Source organism: Podarcis liolepis (genome assembly GCF_965112155.1).
Source record: "Podarcis liolepis genome assembly, chromosome: 14".
Lineage (NCBI taxonomy): Eukaryota > Metazoa > Chordata > Lepidosauria > Squamata > Lacertidae > Podarcis > Podarcis liolepis.
In genome coordinates, this window is record NC_139569.1 from 40,979,305 (window position 1) to 40,999,511 (window position 20,207).

General features: G+C 44.3%; 2 protein-coding genes across 4 annotated transcripts in view; both read left to right on the forward strand.

The window, feature by feature from the left end:
- LOC310693470 (NAD(P) transhydrogenase, mitochondrial-like) overlaps positions 1-20,207 on the forward strand; it is a 963,907-nt gene that overhangs the window by 661,609 nt on the left and 282,091 nt on the right. The window lies entirely within an intron of this gene.
- FBN1 (fibrillin 1) overlaps positions 1-20,207 on the forward strand; it is a 216,377-nt gene that overhangs the window by 152,275 nt on the left and 43,895 nt on the right. For all 3 annotated transcript variants that reach the window (XM_083475467.1, XM_083475469.1, XM_083475468.1), the window contains exons 33-44: positions 2,714-2,836; positions 4,462-4,584; positions 5,454-5,579; positions 7,164-7,286; positions 8,416-8,538; positions 9,626-9,790; positions 10,564-10,632; positions 10,745-10,870; positions 13,126-13,248; positions 15,886-16,044; positions 17,122-17,193; positions 17,961-18,086. In XM_083475467.1, coding sequence (XP_083331593.1) covers positions 2,714-2,836; positions 4,462-4,584; positions 5,454-5,579; positions 7,164-7,286; positions 8,416-8,538; positions 9,626-9,790; positions 10,564-10,632; positions 10,745-10,870; positions 13,126-13,248; positions 15,886-16,044; positions 17,122-17,193; positions 17,961-18,086 — 1,458 coding nt within the window. The remainder of the gene's footprint in view (positions 1-2,713; positions 2,837-4,461; positions 4,585-5,453; positions 5,580-7,163; positions 7,287-8,415; positions 8,539-9,625; positions 9,791-10,563; positions 10,633-10,744; positions 10,871-13,125; positions 13,249-15,885; positions 16,045-17,121; positions 17,194-17,960; positions 18,087-20,207) is intronic.

Here is a 20,207-nt window from a genome sequence, read left to right on the forward strand (position 1 = left end):
CGTTTTATTTATCTGCATGCCTTCCTTCAACACAAATATTCTCAGGGTGGCTCACAACAATATGACTGTTGTACAGAGGCCAAGTTGATAGCTGCTGCTGGGCTGGTGGCAGAGCAATTTATGTTCTGTTTTAGTTCAGTGGGACAGTATAAGTTCCGTGTGAGAGCTGGGATGGGGTTGTTTTTCTGTGCTTGCTCTCAAACGCTGGAATCTTGGGACCGGTTCACATGGCCTCTTGGTGTGTTGCGGCCCTTTATTACAGCCTTGTTTTTGCTTTTACTTTGTATAGACTTGGACAGAATACAATATTCAAAAAACATTGGCTTGCCCCACACTCAACTGTTCGTTGAGAGCAGTGCAGGCTGCCGCAGACTTTCCTAGATGGAAATTGACTGTGTTTTGTGCTAGCAGCAAATCATTCGAGGCAACTTTGCTTCCTATGTGTGTGACGCAAACTGGCCTGGAAAATAAAGCAGAGCCCTCACATCACGTTAATCAACGTTCCTTACAAAGATAAGAAGACATGTGCTCTAGTAGGAAGAAGCAGTGGGGCGGGCTAAGGATGTAGGGTCATCCTTGGGCCGGAATGTTTGTTTTTATTGGCCTGCCACAGTTTTACGCTCAAAGGGGAACTTTGCAAGGAAACAAGATCTGGACGGGGGTATAGATAGAGAAAATGTTTATACAGTCTTGACACTGTGCTCTTCCTTTTAGTAAAGTCAATGAATATTTTGCTCTTCGTTTTTAGAGGCTGTGTTGGGTATCTTTAGTCATGCTGAGTAGCAGCCTGCTTCACAGTGGTCCTGCAGGAATCGTAAGAGACTTGATAGGGCAACAGAGCCCGGTCTCTTTGTATTACTGGAAAGCTGGAAGATAATTTTATTTTGGTTTCATAATCAGGGGACCAAACCAACACAGTTTGAAAACCACTGTGTTAAGGCTCCTCCTTTCCTCTGACTGAAACTTTTGTTGTTGTTGTTTAGTTGTTTAGTCTTGTATGACTCTTCGTGACCCCATAGACCAGAGCACACCAGGCACTTCTGTCTTCCAATGCCTTCCACAGCTTGGTCAAACGCATGTTGGTAGCTTCGAGAACACTGTCCAACCATCTCGTCCTCTGTCATCTCCTTCTCCTTGTGCCCTCCATCTTTCCCAACATCAGGGTCTTTTCCAGGGAGTCTTCTCTTCTCATGAGGTGGCCAAAGTATTGGAGCCTCAGCTTCAGGATTTGTCCTTCCAGTGAGCACTCAGGACTGATTTCCTTAAGAATGCATAGGTTTGATCTTCTTGCAGTCCATGGGACTCTCAAGAGTCTCCTCCAGCACCATAATTCAAAAGAATCAATTCTTCGGCTATCAGCCTTCTTTATAGTCCAGCTCTCACTTCCATACATCACTGGGAAAACCACAGCTTTAACTATATGGACCTTTGTCGGCAAGGTGATGTCTCTGCTTTAGTTCAGGGCACAAAATGATTGCTTTTGAGGGATGTTAAATGCCCTCCCAAAAAACACTTACTTTGTCACCTGTCTCCTTCTGCCCTGGCCACTCTTTTGGTGACATTTTATTAAAAAAATAAAGGAATAAGGAGTTGCAGCCAGCTATATCCCACTCAGAGTAGACCCACTGAAATTAGCCATGGCATTTAATTTAAATGGGTCCACTTGCTAGTAGGACTAACAGGCAGCCAGCCTTTTCCTAGTCTATGCCAACTGTGCAAGTCAGTTTCATCCAGTTACCAGATTAATCTGTAATATATTTTTTAACCTGTACAAAAATTCATATTCAAATAAATATTTTATCTTGAAATATGTATTTAAATACTTATTTTATCTCATTATGCACATTTCTAAACACATTTTATCCCAAAATGTGCATTTCAGCATTTTGGGGTATATTTTTTGAGCCAATAACTTAAGTTGTAAACTTCAGAAAAGTACAAAATCTGAAAAATGAATGCATTTGGATCTGCATGTTAGCTTGGGAAGTGTGGATCATCTTACCTAGCATTAGAAGTCGCAGAAATCAAATTCGTGAAGCATCTCTCACTGTCTTAGGTATTGCAGTCATCTTGTAGTATGAAAGCTGGCTTTAAAATGAAACTAAGGAAGTCATGTTAGCAATCAAAATCAGATTCAATCACCTATGCATAATTAAACAATGCAATGCCAAGGTGGTGCTCCTCTCTGCAGAATCTTTCTACCTGTCGGAAATATGGTGGTGCTGTGGTCTAAAACCACTTAGCCTCTTGGGCTTGCCGATCGGAAGGTCGGTGGTTCGAATCCCCACGACGGGGTGAGCTCCCGTTGCTCGGTCCCAGCTCCTGCCAACCTAGCAGTTTGAAAGCACACCAGTGCAAGTAGATAAATAGGTACTGCACTGGCAGGAAGGTAAACGGTGTTTCTGTGCGCTGCACTGGTTTTGGCAGAAGTTGCTTAGTCATGCTGGCCATAAGACCCGGAAAAACTGTCTGCGGACAAAAGTCGGCTCCCTTGGTCAGTAAAGTGAGATGAGCGCCGCAAGCCCAGAGTCGTTTGCAACTGGACTTAACTGTCAGGGGTCCTTTCCCTTTACCTTTTGAATAGTGTACTCAAAGATTTGCCAGCTGCTTATCAGAAAATAAAGCAGTTAAGGGGGGGAAAGTGTTTGCCCGAAGAAATTTGAGGAAATGATTTACATTTGCCTGCTTTACATTTTATTGTTTTCCCCTGCAGATATTAACGAGTGTGAAATTGGAGCCCATAATTGTGACCGGAATGCCATCTGCACGAACACAGCTGGAAGTTTCAAATGCAGTTGCAGCCCAGGTTGGCTTGGCGATGGTATCAAGTGTAAAGGTGAGTTAGAGGAACTCTGGTCAGGTGCTGTTGTTTTTAAATCTCGAAATATTTATATGTCAGTGTTGAAAGTAATCATTTGGGCATCTTTTGGCTTCATTTACTCTGAAAGTGACTTTATAGTTATCAAATCCAACTCTCTGTGCCAGTGCGGAGATCTCATCAACCCCTTGCAGATGTTTTTCTAACTGCTCCTTAAAAACTTGGAGAGAAGGAAAGTTTGCTGCTTTCCATAGGCCTCTTCTACTGTTGCCCAGATGATTTTGAAATAAGCATTCAAATAATCAGCTTAAAATTACATTTGTTTCTCTTCCCGGGAGTATAAACAATTGCTGTCAGTCTTTATTCAGGCATTTTTATAACAATCTGCAAAGTAGTACAGCGTACCTCAGCAGCTATTTCTTCACCTATCAAAACTTGGCTTATTTTTAAGTACCGTATTTTTCGCACTATAGGACGCACTTTTTCCCCTCCAAAAATGAAGGGGAAATGTGTGTGCGTCCTATGGTGCGAATGCAGGCTTTCGCTGAAGCCTGGAGAGCGAGAGGGGTCGGTGCGCACCGACCCCTCTCGCTCTCCATGCTTCAGGAGAGCCCCACCGCCAGCCCCACAAGCTCGGGGGACAGCGGGAGAGGCGCAGCGTGCCCTTCCCGCTGTCCCCCGACTTGGTTAGAAGGCTGGCAGGGGGAGAAGCCTGCTCCTCCCCGTAGCCAGCCCCGCAAACTCGGGAGACAGCAGCAGGGGCGCAGCGCGCCCTTCCCGCTGTCCCCCGACTTGGTTAGAAGGCTGGCGGGGGGAGAAGCCTGCTCCTCCCCGTCGCCAGCCCCGCAAACTCGGGAGACAGCGGCAGGGGCGCAGCGCGCCCTTCCCACTGTCCCCCGACTTGGTTAGAAGGCTGGCGGGGGGAGAAGCCTGCTCCTCCCCGTCGCCAGCCCCGCAAACTCGGGAGACAGCGGCAGGGGCGCAGCGCGCCCTTCCCGCTGTCCCCCGACTTGGTTAGAAGGCTGGCCCAGCCCCGCAAACTCGGGGGACAGCGGGAGAGGCGCAGCGCGCCACCCCGCTGTCTCCCGACATGGTTTGGAGGCTGGCGGAGGGCTTCCTCCTCCCCCAGCCCCGCGCGCAGCTTCGGCATGGCTCTGGGTCCCATTCTGGGGGAGGGGGAAGCTTGGGCTTCCCCCGCCCCAGCCCCGCGCCTGGCGGGGGGGGGGAATAATTTTTTTTTGCCTTTATTCCCCCCCCCCCCAAATCTAGGTGCGTCCTATGGACCGGTGCGTCCAATAGTGCGAAAAATACAGTATGTTGCACTTAAGTTCTTGGTATGACAATTTTAACATCGGCATCCGGCACAGCGACATGTTTTGGTGATGAATTGCCTGGTATAGCAATTGGTAGTTTTCATCTTAAGTACTTATCTGAATTTACTTAGACTTGGGAATGTTATGTCAATCCGCAGATAGAGTATATGGAGGTCTAATTTTTTTAAAAAACTAACTGGGAATTTTGTCCCACATATTGTCGTGCCATTGATTTTTTTTCATAGACCTTCTGCTGTTGCAAGACTTTCCCTTTCAGCTTACAATGAAAAATATTTGTGTTTTTATTAATGTCATTTTTGTTCCCTTCAGACCTAGATGAATGCTCAAATGGGACACACATGTGCAGCCCTCATGCGGATTGCAAAAATACCATGGGGTCGTACCGTTGCCTGTGTAAAGACGGATACTCTGGGGATGGATTCACATGTACAGGTGAGCTTTCTTGGGGGGACTCTCCCATACCTCTGATGGTGACATTTAGGGAGTCCCTTTCCTCCGCTGCCCAGTGTTTGACAATATAAAATGGTTCCTCAGGAGCACGTACCTGGCCATCTTACCCATTTGAATGAATATGTGGCTGTTGTTAGAAACAACTGAATGGGGCCTGTGTAAACAGGTCAGACAGATCTATTTCTGTTCTGTTGCAGTTGTTTCCACGGGTTCATTCATAATTTTATTCCATTTCATCTCCACATTAATCTACATTAAAAAAAAAAGTGCAAAGAGTGCTATTTAAATTAGGGATGATTCAGTCTATTTTTGACCCATGTGAATCTCACATGTGTTTTTTAAAGTCCAGATGGGAATTCATATTTAAGTACGTACTTGAACAATATTTTATCACAAAACATGTATTATATCTCAGTGTATGTATTTAAACCTAGAACAATACCTTCCCCCCAAAAAAATAACAATACAGTAGTCGAGACTATGCATTTTTCATGCTTTGTGGGGTTTTTTGTTTGTTTAGCTAATAAACCTATTGCAAACTTAGGAGAAATCTCTCTCTCTCTCTCTCTCTCTCTCTCTCTCTCTCTCTCACACACACACACACACACACACGCGCGCGCGCACACACACACACACACACACACATACCTTCACCTTCCACTGAGCTATGGCCCTACCCCTTTATGTCTTCCAAAGCAGAAAAATAACCTTCTCTCCCTTTCCATTTGGCAAACACTCATTGTGTCCATACTTTAGTTTCTGTTGTAGAATTTCAGGCCTTGGGCAATAGTTGCTCCTTGGCATAAATAAAAGAAAGTGTTCACTCAACTGTGACTTCTTTTTCTTTTCAGATATTGATGAATGCGCAGAAAACTTGAACCTCTGTGAAAACGGCCAGTGCCTCAATGCTCCAGGAGGTTATCGCTGTGAATGTGATATGGGGTTTCTACCTACCCCAGATGGGAAAGCCTGCACAGGTAATTCAGTGCCATATATAAACAGTACTTACCTGAATTTGGCAAGCCAGTGTAATTAGGCAATCATCGCAGGTCTCCTGAATTTTTCGAAAGAAATTTAAAGGCACATCGCCATTGGGATCAAAAAGAAGTGCCCACTAGGGAGTTTCAGTAGAATGTGTCTCATCTTAGTATATATTTATGAAATATCAAATGGCTTATTGAGATAAAATTGTAAGAAGCGTAAGTTGGTTATGAATGATGGTCTCACCATCACAGTGCATCAACAACTCATAGCAACGCTAAACCTCTGTGAATCTTATCCTATACAAACAAGCATTGCAATCAAACATGAATCCTAGTTGGGATTATGCAGATGATGAAATGAAGTTTTACATATAGGAGCTAGATTCATTATTGATGTAGTAATTATTATTATTATTTGTTGATTTATTTACTGACTAATGTCAAAACAGCCTTGCAAGTGGTTTGCAAGTATTAAAAACAATTATACAAAAACAATCCATAGTTCTTAGTGGCGCTAAGTTCTATGGGACAAAGTGAACAAGTTGTAATCAGCAAGACCGATGCAGGGAGCAAACCCAGCTATCGCCCTAGAAACTGGCATCAGCAGGGTCAAGAAACCAGGGTTAGCTTCCCACCATAGTTCTGAGTACACGTCTTTACTCTCTCCCAGATTACTGAACAATCTTCCTGAATTTCTCAGGGAGAAAGCTGAACATACTTTCCTTAGGGACACTCTTAGGTATCCCTAGTTGTAATGGGTTTGAGTTACTCGTGTGTAAACTGTCCCCGTTAGGGAGCTTAATTGCCTGGGTTAAACCCTCCTGACTGCACAGCCCATCTCAGCGTGGCTGCCTCAGTCGCTAGCAGAATCTGTCTGTGGGCGTTTCTTAAACCTTTTCCAGCATAAAAGCTGTTTGACTCCCACTCGTCTCCGCCTCTCACTGCACGGGAGTCTTCTGTGCAGGAAGGGCGTGGGCAGTGGAGGACCAGTGCTCTCCTCACTGATGTCCAGGGAAGAATCCTGGAGCTCTGCCTCCGCTTCCCCCATCTGCCCCCCTTGATCCCTTGTGTTACGCCGATTTCCTTCGCCCTCTACCAAGCTGCGTCTCCCCCTGGTGCTGGTACCTTCTCCTGCAGAATCGGGGAGCCTCTCCTTCTCCTTTCGCTCTGATGTCAGTTCCCTGACACTAGTCTACCTTTCTATAACTAAACTGAAGGACTTGTCTCCCCAAGAGATATCTCATGGCTGGTGAGCACAGTGTCTCTGAGACTCATCCCATAAGGGAAGAGACTACACTGGAACTATCAGAGGACAAATGTTTCCAACTGCCTCACCCCACTGTCTGGGTCCCTTGTAAGGCGGAGCCGCCCCCTAAATATTTATTTATTCCTCCTCTCTCTGACCTTTTTATGGGGAGTCTTTTATTTTTTTACTTTTAAAGAACATGCAGGTGTTTTTCTCACCCACTTTTGTGTTTTGCTTTTCGAATTGTGTTCATTACTTAAAGCTGAAAGTTGCGTTCTTGCTTATATCAACATAATTAAGGCATCTCCTGTCTCTTTCCCTCTTCCTTCAAGATATCGATGAGTGTGCCCTTCCCAACATATGTGTCTTTGGGACTTGCCAAAACCTGCCTGGCTTGTTCCAGTGCCACTGTGAGACAGGATATGAATTGGACCGAAGCGGTGGGAACTGCACAGGTAAGTATGTGACTTGGCCAATCTAGTTGTTAGCATTACTTGGCTGATTCATTAAAGAGATAGGCCTCTTTACTTAACTGCTCATGTAAACAAGTTTTCTCAGAAATATGTCCAGTTTAACTAATCTTCAGTGGCAAAGACATCCTGGTGCTATGAGTTTGATCTTACAAAGGATGGCCACATTCAGTCGTACCACCCACCAAATATATTACCATTTCTGCTGGATTGGGGAAATGAAATAAGTTTGGAGGTAGGCATTTCCACATATTATGCTTCGAGTGGGTTCACAGCATACCTTTAAAGCACTCGCCTCCCAATTATCCTGGGAACTGTAGTTTGCCCTTCACAGAGCTACAATTCCCAGCATGCATAAAAAAACCTACAGTCCCCAGGATTCTTTGGGGGTGAGTGCGAATGTGCTTTAAATGTATGATGTATATACAGCCTTACAGTTTTAAATCAAGGTAATCTGACAGGCACTTTTCTTTGTTGTTGTTGTGGAGCAAAGCATTTTATATTTACTTGCTAAAACAGGTATGGGGGAACTTGTGAGTTTGCAGGTGTCTTTGGACTTCAGCTCCTCTCAGTCACAGCCAGCATGGCCAATGATCAGGGATGATTGGATATGTAGTCAAACAACATCTGCAAGGTCTCTACTCTCAAACGACAGTGGGCACTCAGCAAACATGATTCCAGTCACGCCAAAATTCCATGTACAAGTTTCGGGATCGGGGCCACTGTGCCTGATTTTGCAGAATTGCATTTTCTTTTTGTTCTTTAAACAAACAAAAAAACCCACAATATTCATAGGAAATATGAAGACTATTTAATTTGCACCCAAAAAATGCTTACTAAATTGGCTGGCAAGGAAGAGAATAGTAGATTATTGGAACCAAGGATATTTATTCAAAGTGATTGCAGAATGGGTATAGGATGGGTATAGGATGTGTGCATTCAACTGAAATCCATTGAGGCTTAAATGGGCATTGCCTTGTATTTTTTTCTTAGGCTTAGTAGACAAACCATGGAAATGGGCATACCTGGTTTTCTTGCTGCTGTTTGTATGATTTGCTTGGAGTCTTTGGGTGTTTGCTCACTCCTAGGTTCTTCTTCGATTTTTCCTGTCCAGATATCAACGAGTGTGCAGACCCCACAACTTGCATCAGCGGCACTTGCCTCAATATGCCTGGCAGTTATACCTGTGAGTGCCCCCCAGATTTCGAACTGAACCCCACTCGTGTTGGATGTGTTGGTAAATATCATTTCTTTTTGGGCTTCCTGAGTCAACATATGTAGCTCTTCTGAAGTGTTTTATTCATGGTTTGGGTCACATAGGATACATAGGAAGCTGAGTCATTGTTCCATCAAGCTAAGTGTTGTCTACACTGACGGGCAGCAGCTCTGCAACGTTTCGGACAAAAAACCACTTTCCCATCCTGCCTGGAGATGCCAGGGATTGAACCTGAGGCTTTTTGCATTCTTGAAAATTAAGTGAAACTAGGCTTAAGTGAGGGACGCGGGTGGCGCTGTGGGTTAAACCACAGAGCCTAGGACTTGCTGATCAGAAGGTCGGTGGTTCGAATCCCTGTGATGGGGTGAGCGCCCGTTGCTCGGTCCCTGCTCCTGCCAACCTAGCAGTTCGAAAGCACATCAAAGGGCAAGTAGATTAAATAGGTACCGCTCCGGCGGGAAGGTAAACGGCGTTTCCGTGTGCTGCTCTGGTTTGCCAGAAGCGGCTTAGTCATGCTGGCCACATGACCCGGAAGCTGTATGCCGGTTTCTTTGGCCAGTAAAGCGAGATGAGCACCACAACCCCAGAGTCGGTTACAACTGGACCTAATGGTCAGGGGCCCCTTTACCTTTAGGCTTAAGTGAAGCAACTCTACAGTTAAATATACAGTCATACCTCAGGTTAAAGTCACTTCAGGTTGTGCGTTTTCAGGTAGTGCTCTGCGGCGACCCGGAAGTAATGGAACGTGTTACTTCCGGGGTTTGCCGCTCGCGCATGCGCAGATGCTCAAAATGACATCATGCGCATGCGCAGAAGCGACAAATCATGACCTGCAGACGCGGGTTGCGTTCTGCTCTGGATGCGAACGGGGCTCCGGAACAGATCCCGTTCGCATCCTGAGGTACCACTGTAATCAAGGCATGGAATGGTAAACTGGGATGGATATTTTTGAGGTGTTGATGGTAGAACTACTGAACCGTATTGGCTATTGAGGTAAGAAATAAAGATATGGAAATCTGACACATCAGGAAAGATAACCAGGAGCACAGCTTGGCTTATTTGGGGGAAAGGCACTACAGTACTTGAAACATCTTCTTTTGCCCACTAGATACACGCTCTGGCTTCTGTTACTTGGAAATTAAACCTCGAGGAGATAATGGAGATACAGCTTGCAGCAATGAAATCGGAGTTGGAGTTTCCAAGGCCTCTTGCTGCTGTTCCCTTGGTAAAGCCTGGGGGATTCCCTGCGAGCAGTGCCCAGCTGTGAACTCAAGTAAGTGAGGCAGAGCAGTACAAGACGGTGACTCATTTGTGTCTTGGTCCATTTGCTCCCTTTGAGCAAAAGTCAATCCAAGTAGGATCACCCACAAGGCACAATCATGTGCTAAATTGCCAGGAGATTGCACTATAGTGTAGAAAGCCACTGGCTTTGAACTTGTGTCACACGGAGCTAAATAATTCAAATCTTGTTTTCGAAAAAATAAAGCTCAGCTTGCTTTGGGTGTCAATGAAGTCTGAATCGAGCCCCGTATACTTTTCAGGAGAGAGGTTACGTATAGACCACTTCATTGCAATGTTAAGTTCATCCTGGGAACCTCCAACTTGATCTCTGGTTGGAAGAAGATTGCAGAAGAAAAATAAGGGTGCAAACCAGACTCCTCGCTCCTGCTGGTGGGGCTTTTCTGAGCTGAATGACCACTGCTGTATCCACAGCCTTCTTCTGCTCATGACGACTGGGCAGAAAAATGGAAGGGGCATGGCAATTGGCTCCAAATTGGGGTTGATGCTGGCATGTGATGGAAGTAGGATGGGCTTAGGAGGCAGCATTTGGAGACGCCAGCTGGTCTTCATCAGTGGGGATTTGAGCAGCGGCCCACCTTACCTGCATGTTTGGCAGCCAATGGGAGGACAGTTTTGCTGGTAGGACTTGATGTAGAAACATCTACCCCTTCCTTGCAGGAAGAAGATGTAAGGAGAGTTAGAGTGATAATTTTTGTAGCAGAACTTTGGCTATTGCAGGCTCATGAAGTTTATTTCCCTTTTCAGGTGACTACAAGCTGCTATGTCCTGGAGGAGAGGGATTCCGACCAAATCCTATTACAGTTATTTTGGAGGGTAATGCATATTTCTGGTGGCTCTCTACTAATCACCATGTCATAATGAATTATTATTTCATGAGCTTCGTTTCTTCGCAGTCCTCTTTAACAAGATACTGTCTTGATTTTAGATATTGATGAGTGTCAAGAGCTACCTGGACTTTGCCAAGGAGGAAAATGCATAAATTCATTTGGCAGCTTTCAGTGTCAGTGTCCAACTGGCTACTATCTGAATGAAGACACTCGAGTCTGTGAGGGTAAGTAAGCCTCAGGTTTATTCAGTATTGCTTTTGATTCTGTGCGGAAAAAGAATGTTCCTCAAACCACATTGTCTCTTTCCAGAAAAATTAGGTGTAGAAAGTTACAATTAACTGAAGGTTATGTGCATGATTACCGTATTTTTCCATCTATAAGACTCCCCCATATATGACACCCCCTATTTTGGGGGACTCAGATTTAAGAAAATGGCCTCAGCACTATCCGTGTATAAGATGCCCCCTAATTTTTGACACTATTTATTAGGGGGGAAACCTAGTAGTATACATGGGGGGGGGGAAATAGGGGACACGGGTGGCACTGTGGTTTAAAGCACAGAGCCTAGGACTTACCGATCAGAAGGTCGGCGGTTCGAATCCGTGCGACGGGGTGAGCTCCCGTTGCTCGGTCCCTGCTCCTGCTAACCTAGCAGTTCGAAAGCACATCAAAGTGCAAGTAGATAAACAGGTACCGCTCCAGTGGGAAGGTAAACGGCGTTTCCATGCACTGCTCTGGTTTGCCAGAAGCGGCTTAGTCATGCTGGCCACATGACCTGGAAGCTGCACGCCGGCTCCCTCTGCCAATAAAGCGAGATGAGCGCCGCAACCCCAGAGTCGGCCACGACTTGACCTAATGGTCAGGGGTCCCTTTACCTTTACCTATATATGGAAAAATACGGTATTTATCTTTCCAAGCCCATTGGAACAGGTAAGGTAGAAAGCATGGAAACCAATGGTAGGCACAGCCAGAACCAATGGCAGGCAGAGTCAATTTTAGTGTTTCCACCATCCTTTTCCATGATGAGTTCTGCAAAGATGACACAGGAGGAAGCTAACAAAGAGACACAGCAATGTGTTATACCTGGGGCTGCCTCTGAAGATGGTCCAGAAGCTTCATCTGCTGCAGAATTCAGTGACCAGGTTGCTCACCAGGTCAAGATGGTTCAAGCATATAATATCAATCCTGGCCCAACTTCACTGCCTGCCAATTAGTTTATGAGCCTAATGCAAAGGGCTACTTTGGATTATAAAACCTCAGGACAGCCTCTCCCTGTATGAACCAATCTGGACCCTACAATCATCATCTGAGGCCCTTCTTTGTGACCCCCCTCCATGAGAGGTCCAGAGGGTGGCAACACAAGATTGGGCCTTTTCTGCGGTGGCTCCCCGCTTCTGAAATACTCTCCCCTGGGAAGCTTGCCTAGCACCATCATTGTACTGTATGTCCATAGCGCGTGTGAAACCTGGGTTGTTTCTGGGGGAGCAGTTGTATCGGGCTGCTCCAGCTCGCTACCTGGCGGATATCCACTACGTGGAATACCGCAGACTATTTACTGCGGCTAGGCTGAATGCTCTTGACTCGGCGGTTCTGAAGGGAAGATATGGAGGAGTCCCATATGACCAGAGATTATGCCACTGTGCATTGGGTGAGGTAGAATCCACAGAGCACATTTTACTGAGCTGTCCCATCTACAACAATTTAAGACAGTATCTTATAACTCCATACTTACCCCAGCTCAGCTCCCGACAAAGAGGAAAGCAGACAGCATATCTGCTAAATAAGTCTTCTGGGAAAACAACTTTGTCAGTGGCTAAATTTCTTTTCCTGGCACTCAAGTGTCGGAAATGTATAACTGAATGCCTTGATGTGGGTTATCTGTGAGAGGTCTAGTACTGTGGCCCTACCTTATTTATGTACCCCTATGATGTTATAGTTATAATTATTGTGTAATGTTTTATTTCTGACTATCGGTCGAATAAAGGAAATTGATGATGATGTACTGTATGTCTTTAGGCACCAGGCAAAAACTTTTCTTTATAGCCAGGCCTTTGGTCTTTAACTATCTGTGGTCTTTTGGAAGTGGGTGGGATGTTTTTAGTGTATTTCTCTTTTCCACTTGGTTTTAATGTATCTTATGTGTGTGGGGGGCGGTGGGGAGTGGGTGTCTGTCTGTTTGGTTATAAGTTGCTTTGGGTTGCCCTGGGCAATATATATTGTAGTTAAGCAATATATACATGCGTTTTAATCAATAAAATATATAAAAATACCTATTATACTTCTTTTATTCAGGGCTAACCAAAGTGCGGCCCAAAGGTGTGATAATGAAGTGGGGGAGGGGGAAACATCTGTTGAGCTTTTCCTCTTCATTCAATAACTACTTTCAACCCATATCTATCTAGGATTAGGGAACCTGTTTTTTATGCAGCACAAAAAACTTTCTCTAGTTGATATTAACTTCCCATGTTTGTTTTTGCAGATATTGATGAATGTAAGAATGAAGGCATCTGTGGGCCTGGCACTTGCTACAACACTGTAGGAAACTACACTTGCATTTGTCCTCCTGACTACTTGCAAGTAAATGGCGGAAACAATTGTATGGGTGAGTTTGTTTATTTCAACGTTTTCTAATCCACCTTTCCACACTGAAATGAAGCACTCAGGGTGGCATATATCCAAACACAAAATCACAACAATGGCAACTCAAACACAATGGAAAACAACAGCGTAGCAACATAATAAGCTAAATATCGTTGCGGGAGAAAATAAAATATATATTGTTTAGAGTCCTTCTTGTATCAGTTCTCAACTGGCAGCCTGGCTGAACTTAACTTGAACAAAGGTAGCATATGCAAAACAAAAGCCTAGCCTTGTTTCTTAATGTTCATTAGCAAAACTGATAACTATATTTGCAATAAGACTTTGAACATATCTAATTAGAGAGCATGGCTACATGCAAGAGTTTCCTTCCCTTCGTTAATGGAAAGTCTTACTTGCTGAAAAAGTTTGTGACTGGCTAGAATGCTTTTAACAAAGGAAGGCAAAATCAAATCCTGAATTGTGCTCTGGTAATGTTAGCAGCAAACTTCCCGTAATGTTCAGTGGGCACAATGTCAGGAAATTTGATATGTAGTGATAGAGACCAATGTAAATGGTGGCAGTTCAGGGTATGGAACTGGTTCAGTAATGTGGGCTGCATTGCCTGCTATGCTAAACCAAAAAGCCTGTCTTAATCCAGCAAAGGCATGTGTGGTGTGCACTAGCACACAGCAGCTGCAATCTGCTTTCCTCCACCATTTGTGTGAGTGGCTGAACAAGCTAGGATCTTGCACTTAATAATAGCTTCCTGTTACACGCTTACCCGGAAACAGTAGTTAATGGCTTCCAAACAAGCCAAAATATGGTGATGTTTAAATTTAGCTTAATATTCTGCTTTGTTTGGAAGCCAATAACTTGCTTTCCAGTTTCTCATGAAACAAAAAGCTATAATCCTGGCTTGAAGCAATAATAGCAAAGAGTAACTCTGAGCATATGCAGAATGTGTTTCCTGCACCCAAGCAGCAGCCTCAAATGGGGAGGGGGGAAGACTTCAAAGTTGGAGACTTCCAGAAAGGGCGATTCACCTTTTGCTTTGTAACTTTAGTACTGGTACATAGCTAAGGCGAAAGAAAGAAAGAAAGAAAACACCAGAGGCTTTGTAGATTTGGTACTCTGCTTAAGGGATGCTTCCTCCTGTATTACGGAGAGGGTTGCCAGATTAATAAATGACTTCAGTCCAGATGAGGACAAGTTTTGTTCAGGCTTCCTGAGAAACAAAAATAAATAAATGCTTGTTTGTTTGTTTGTTTGCTTGCTTAATGAGTTGAAAGTTTTATTTTTGTACTGAATGTTATTGGTATATGGCTTTAATAAACCATATATGAAAGGCTGTGCAGTCTGCATTTTGAACAGTTTTGTAGTGGCTGCAGCACATTGAACTCAGCTGCCTTGTAGACGCATCATTTCAGGGTTTACCTTCAGTTGAACGCATCTCAGGTCAATCCCGTTCCTCTGCTGAATTGTTGCTGAGGTTCCAAACTCAAATCAACTCAAAATGTCTTTAAGTACAACTAAGCCAAAGACATACGGGGTATTGTCTTCCAGAATTTCACCAGAAGGATATGAAATCACTGATTTAGCAAGGTTTTAAGCAAGAACCCGTGGCTAGCTGAGGTTAGCATGTGCTCTGCTGCCAAAGCTTTTGATGAGTGGAGTGCTGGTTTTTATAGTTATGAAACCAAGCGTCATCCGTGGGATTTTGGACAATACTGAAAGATGTTTATCCATAGATGATGATGCAATTTCACTTTAGCTGTCAGCGATGTAACATAACAACACTGGATTTCAAGAAACCCTTCCAGAAAAAAAAAGGCACGAGTAGTTTACTACTAAAACATGGGAGTAGTATATTTTCTCTTTTAAGGCAGGGGCAACTAAATATGCTTTGGAACCTTAAAACTGAAAGATGGGAAATCAAACAGTTCTCCTCCTCCCAAATTAACATGCTTCAAAATCCACTGGAAAGTTGTCCTGTGCAAATTTCTAAGCTAGTGTCATATAGTTGTTAAACCAGGACCTGAGAGACATCCCCACTTGGTGCCAGGAGCAGGTCACTAATAAATCACACAGAGTATGTAAACTCTTTATTAGAAGAAACAAGGTCTGCTCAGGAGTGCCAGGCCTAATGTGGACAGCAACTCTACTCCGTAGATCTTGGCCCTATGAGGCAGTTGTGGAGACAGAAATTCCCCGCCTTCCCAAAGCTGCCTAAGTCTCCTCCTCCCGAGTCCTTCCCAAGCAATCTGAGACGCCTCCAACTCCCCTGTCTTTGCTCCTCTCTCTTCATATCTCTTCTGTATCTGGGATTCCAGAGGGGAGGGGAGCTTGTAGGGGGAGACACCAGCCTGACTCATCTCTGCCTCTTGGCCTTCCTCCTCTCCTGCTACCACTTCTGCTTCTGGACTCCTCTCTGCCACAGACTCTCTCTGCTCACTAAGCCCTGTTGCCTTTTCAGCCTCTGACACCTCCTCCCTCCAGAATTCTCCCTCTGACCGCCCATTGCCATCCCATCAGCAAACCCTGGGCTCTTAGCCTTTGTCCCTTGGGGGTCCCCCAGCTAGTTCCCCCCACCATTACACTGGGTGACCTTAGGTCAGTCACTGCCTCTCAGCCTATCCTAACTCATTTTTCTTCATTGCAGATATGAGGAGGAGTCTGTGCTACAGGAACTATTATGCTGACAACCAGACCTGTGATGGAGAGCTGCTCTTTAACATGACCAAAAAAATGTGCTGCTGTTCCTACAACATTGGACGAGCCTGGAACCGACCTTGTGAACAATGCCCCCTCCCAAGCACTGGTTTGTATTTCTGCTGGAGAGAAATATCAAAGCTGTTAGCAGAATCTTTTATACATCTCAACATTGTGCATGGTAGCTGTTTTGGCCGCTACATGTGCACATGCACAAATGTTACGGCAAAGTCACCAATGCTGTGCTAATGTTGGGTTTGGTATGCAACATAACCTGCTTTTCCTTATCTAGCCAAGGTAGATGAAACTCCCATGGGTATAGAGACAGGATTAGTAGACGATTGTCCAAGCTGCGATTTGATAAAAAATTCCAATTCTCAACCACTTGGTGTGCGTAGGCTCTCCTGTGGCCAAACTTCCTCCATAGAGCATCACTTTATCTTGCCATATAGCTGCAGGTAGTCTGTCTTCATTCTCCCTTTCCTCCAAGAGTATCAGGGAGATGGTATCAAAGTAGATATTATTTTATTATTTATTTTGACAATTTTTATACCGCTTTATTACAGTTGTCTATAAGCGGTCCACAAATAATAATAATAATAAAATAAAATAAATTAATAAAAAAGTTACACCCCCCCCTGTTATTACAACACTCATGGATTTATTTATCTATCTTAATTTAGGAGAATATTTGCTAGCTGCATTCACACATATAACCATATTTTCTGTTAAATGATAACCATAAATGTTAAACAAATCTAACATCTCCGATTTGGCCCAGGGTTTATTTTGTCATGTCTTTGTTGTTTACATTGATCTATCTAGTTTAATTTTAAACATACATCCACAGATTTGTATACATATGATACTGGTTGAGTGCATAACTAGGTTAGTGTATACTTCATGTAAGGATGTTGGTGAGTTTGGGATGAAGATTTAGAAAACCTGGCCTTTAAAAGACATAGGTTAAAAATTGAGCGTAGGTTGTTTGATTATTTGTGTGTTCTGAATCTTTTTACAGTATTTACATAGTTCCCAGAGCAGGTTACATCCTCATCACCAATAATTAATACAGTAAAATGACTGCATTTCCTTGAAGTTTGAATCAATCATCTTACTTTGTGACTTCAGGGAAATGAAATTATTCAGTGTGGGACTTTCCCTACACTTTTATTTCGTTTTTTAGATGAATTTGCAACTCTCTGTGGAAGTCAAAGGCCCGGTTTCGTCATAGACATTTTTACAGGATTACCAGTTGGTGAGTTAAAATTCTGTTGAGATTTACTTTTCATTTCATATGGTATGTATTAGGGGAAAGGGGGTGTTTGTTTTTATGATTTGCCTTTTCCTGGGAAATAGTGAAGACTAAACAATGTGGTAGAACTCAACCTCCATGCCTTAGTTTGTCAGACTATGGCACCCTTCTTCCTGGGTCCTTTTAGCCTGCAGCTGTGGTGACCGCTACTTGGGATGAAGATAACATAAAGGTTTGAGGGCATTGTAGTTTGGCTTAGTTTGTAGACCATAGGTACCGAAGGGTGGAAAGCTTCTGGGACGAGCGCCAATAGGCAATGGGTTTGAAAGGCAGTCTTTTATTTTTGCTAAAGCAGATTTTTATCTGACCTTTCACATCACTTCCTCTGGGTATTGAATTTAAGCGCTGGGGGGCGGGATCCTTTATGTTTGTGTATACTTTACGAGAGAGCAGGGAAAGGATTCAATATGAATGTTTTTCACACACTATAAGCCTGTAGGTGTTTCATAGCCAAGGTTTGAAAAACTCAAACCAAAGGGGGGGAAATAAGGAATCTGTAGAGAAGGAGCCAAGTATTCTTAGATGGAATTCCCTTCTTCCTTTTCTTGTTTTCATTTGCATGAAGAGCAATCTGGAGCATTTTGTGGTGCAAAAATCAGGATTGTACAATATGCCCCAGGAACAGAGGTTAAGAGGAAGTCTTTTTGTTTTTCTTAATTGGGCCAACTTCTGCTTCAAACGTCCCAATCTTTATTCCTTTGTTAATACAGATATTGATGAATGCCGCGAGATCCCCGGTGTGTGTGAAAATGGAGTCTGCATAAACCTGATCGGGAGCTTCCGGTGCGAATGCCCAGGGGGCTTCTTCTACAATGAAAAGTTACTGATCTGTGAAGGTGAGGGGCTTCCTCTCAAGGCTATGACAGTAGTGTAGATATGGTGGTAGAGTTGCATGCTGAACGTACATGCTGGCACATGTAAGGGGATAGGTTCATGGGCACAGCGAGGCTGCATCAGGTCTTGCTGCCTTCTTGTGCTTCCCATAATTATTCTGATGGCCAGCAAACATGTCAACGTTCAGATAAGAGGTCTTTTGCATTTGTCATAATCCCTGATGGTGCTGATATGTGCAGTTAAATTTGCTGTAGCTGAGGATGCTTCACCCCTCCCATTGCAAGAATCTGCTGACAATGTTTCAGAAAAGAGGGGGTGGATTTTGCCCATTGCTTCTTCCGCCCCAGCCTGACTTCAAAGGGAGTCTGAGTGTTATCTGTATATAGATAAGGCTGCTCAAGCAGCTGTAACACTCATGCAGTCCAGTGTCTCCGATTAGTCTTTAGTTAGTTTATGCAGTAGCTGTAGGGAATAAAAAGAAGTTATACTTCAGAGCTGTCGTTCGTGTGGTTCATGCTCTGCTGTGCTCCACTGACTTTTTGAACTGAGTTTGGTGCTCACAGCTCTAAGTTGTGAGTCCACAGCACTTAGACCTGCTCCCTTCAGTGGAAGGTCTCTGGGAGTGCTTTTCCAGCTCGCCTGGCCCAGTTGGGGCTGAAGAGGTTGAGGCCAGTCATTGGCACTGGCTCAAAGGCAAAGCTGACAGTAGCCACAAATCGGGGGCAATAAAGTATGAATGTGGGGATGATTAGGGAAGCAGGAGAGGATATATTATTTAATGATATCCTTCCTAACTTGCGCTAGCAAGTTCCATATTCTAGCAGAGTTCCAAACATCCCCCTTTTAAATTACGCAGCGATCAGCTTGTTGCTGACTCATCTGAGTCTTACTATTAAAGATTCTTTCCTGGTAACATCCCTTCTAATCCCTCTTAAAAAGAATAAACACAAGAATCTGATTAACGTTAATATAAAAGTAGTTTACTCACAGATTCATTCAGGTTCACAGACTTATCCCTGAAGGTGGGCTTAAGTTACATAACAACTAGAACTATTCCATAAAAAAGTTAGTCCCAATTGACTGCGACTAAGAGTCACTTCTCCAAACACACAGCAACATACAAAAATGGAGAACACACACTGATCAGAACATGGAGGCCATGTGCTCCTCCATGCTAGTACAACAGACCACACCCTCTTCAAGTTCCATGTAGTGGAAGTCTGTCCCAGCTCAGGAATGTTGTACTTGTCTGCAGTTTTACACCCCACAGTGTTCTCCTTCATGGAGAGCACGTGTTGCGGTGGGGTCTAACAAGACACCTCACTGTTGCTGGGCGGGTAAAAGTAGTTGGCAATTGGGCTCCTCTTGTCGTTGGGGAGAATTTGATGTTGCCATTTTCTGATTGACAGCCAAGAAGGCTTTTATTCCCTGCGTGCAGCGTTGAGCTTCCTCTTTTCGTTGCGCGCATCAGATCACCCACCCACCCTCCCTATATTTAGGGTTGTTTGCATTGACCTTGCTATGCCTGTCATGGAGTCATCTGCTTTTGAGACAGCGGCCTGGTAGGAATTTTGTCCATTTGGCTGATTGGCTGGTGCCATTTGGTTTTTGCTTACTGCATAGCAAATTGTCACAACTTGTAAGGTTGTGGTTAGGCATTGGTTTTATGAATTGGCTGGTGGAGGGGCATGGATTGGCTGTGCCTGCCCCTCCAATGCTGCTGCTGCAAGGGTACTCCGTTAAAGGAATCCAGGGGCTCACCATGCTTTTGTCCGAACGCCTGTCAAGGGGCTAGGGCCATGCAAGAGCCCCTGGGAGCATTTGGGGAGAGGTGAGGGCATGGCACCCGGCTCCATCTTTCTCCCCAAAATGTTTTCCCTTTCTGACTTCACGTGCTTGTGAATGTCAGTCAGTCCCCGTGCGGGGTCAGATAGTCGCAACCAATGCCTAAGCAACTACTCACATTTTTTGTATTTTAATAAAGTTGTGGCCAAAATTATGTCAAAAACCTTAAACAAAAAATCTGTGTGAATTTTGTTTTATTGGGGTGGCTTGGGGACCTTGACATGCAATGAACAGAGGCCCAGTGCTTTTCCCCCATACACATTTTGAGAACACCACTG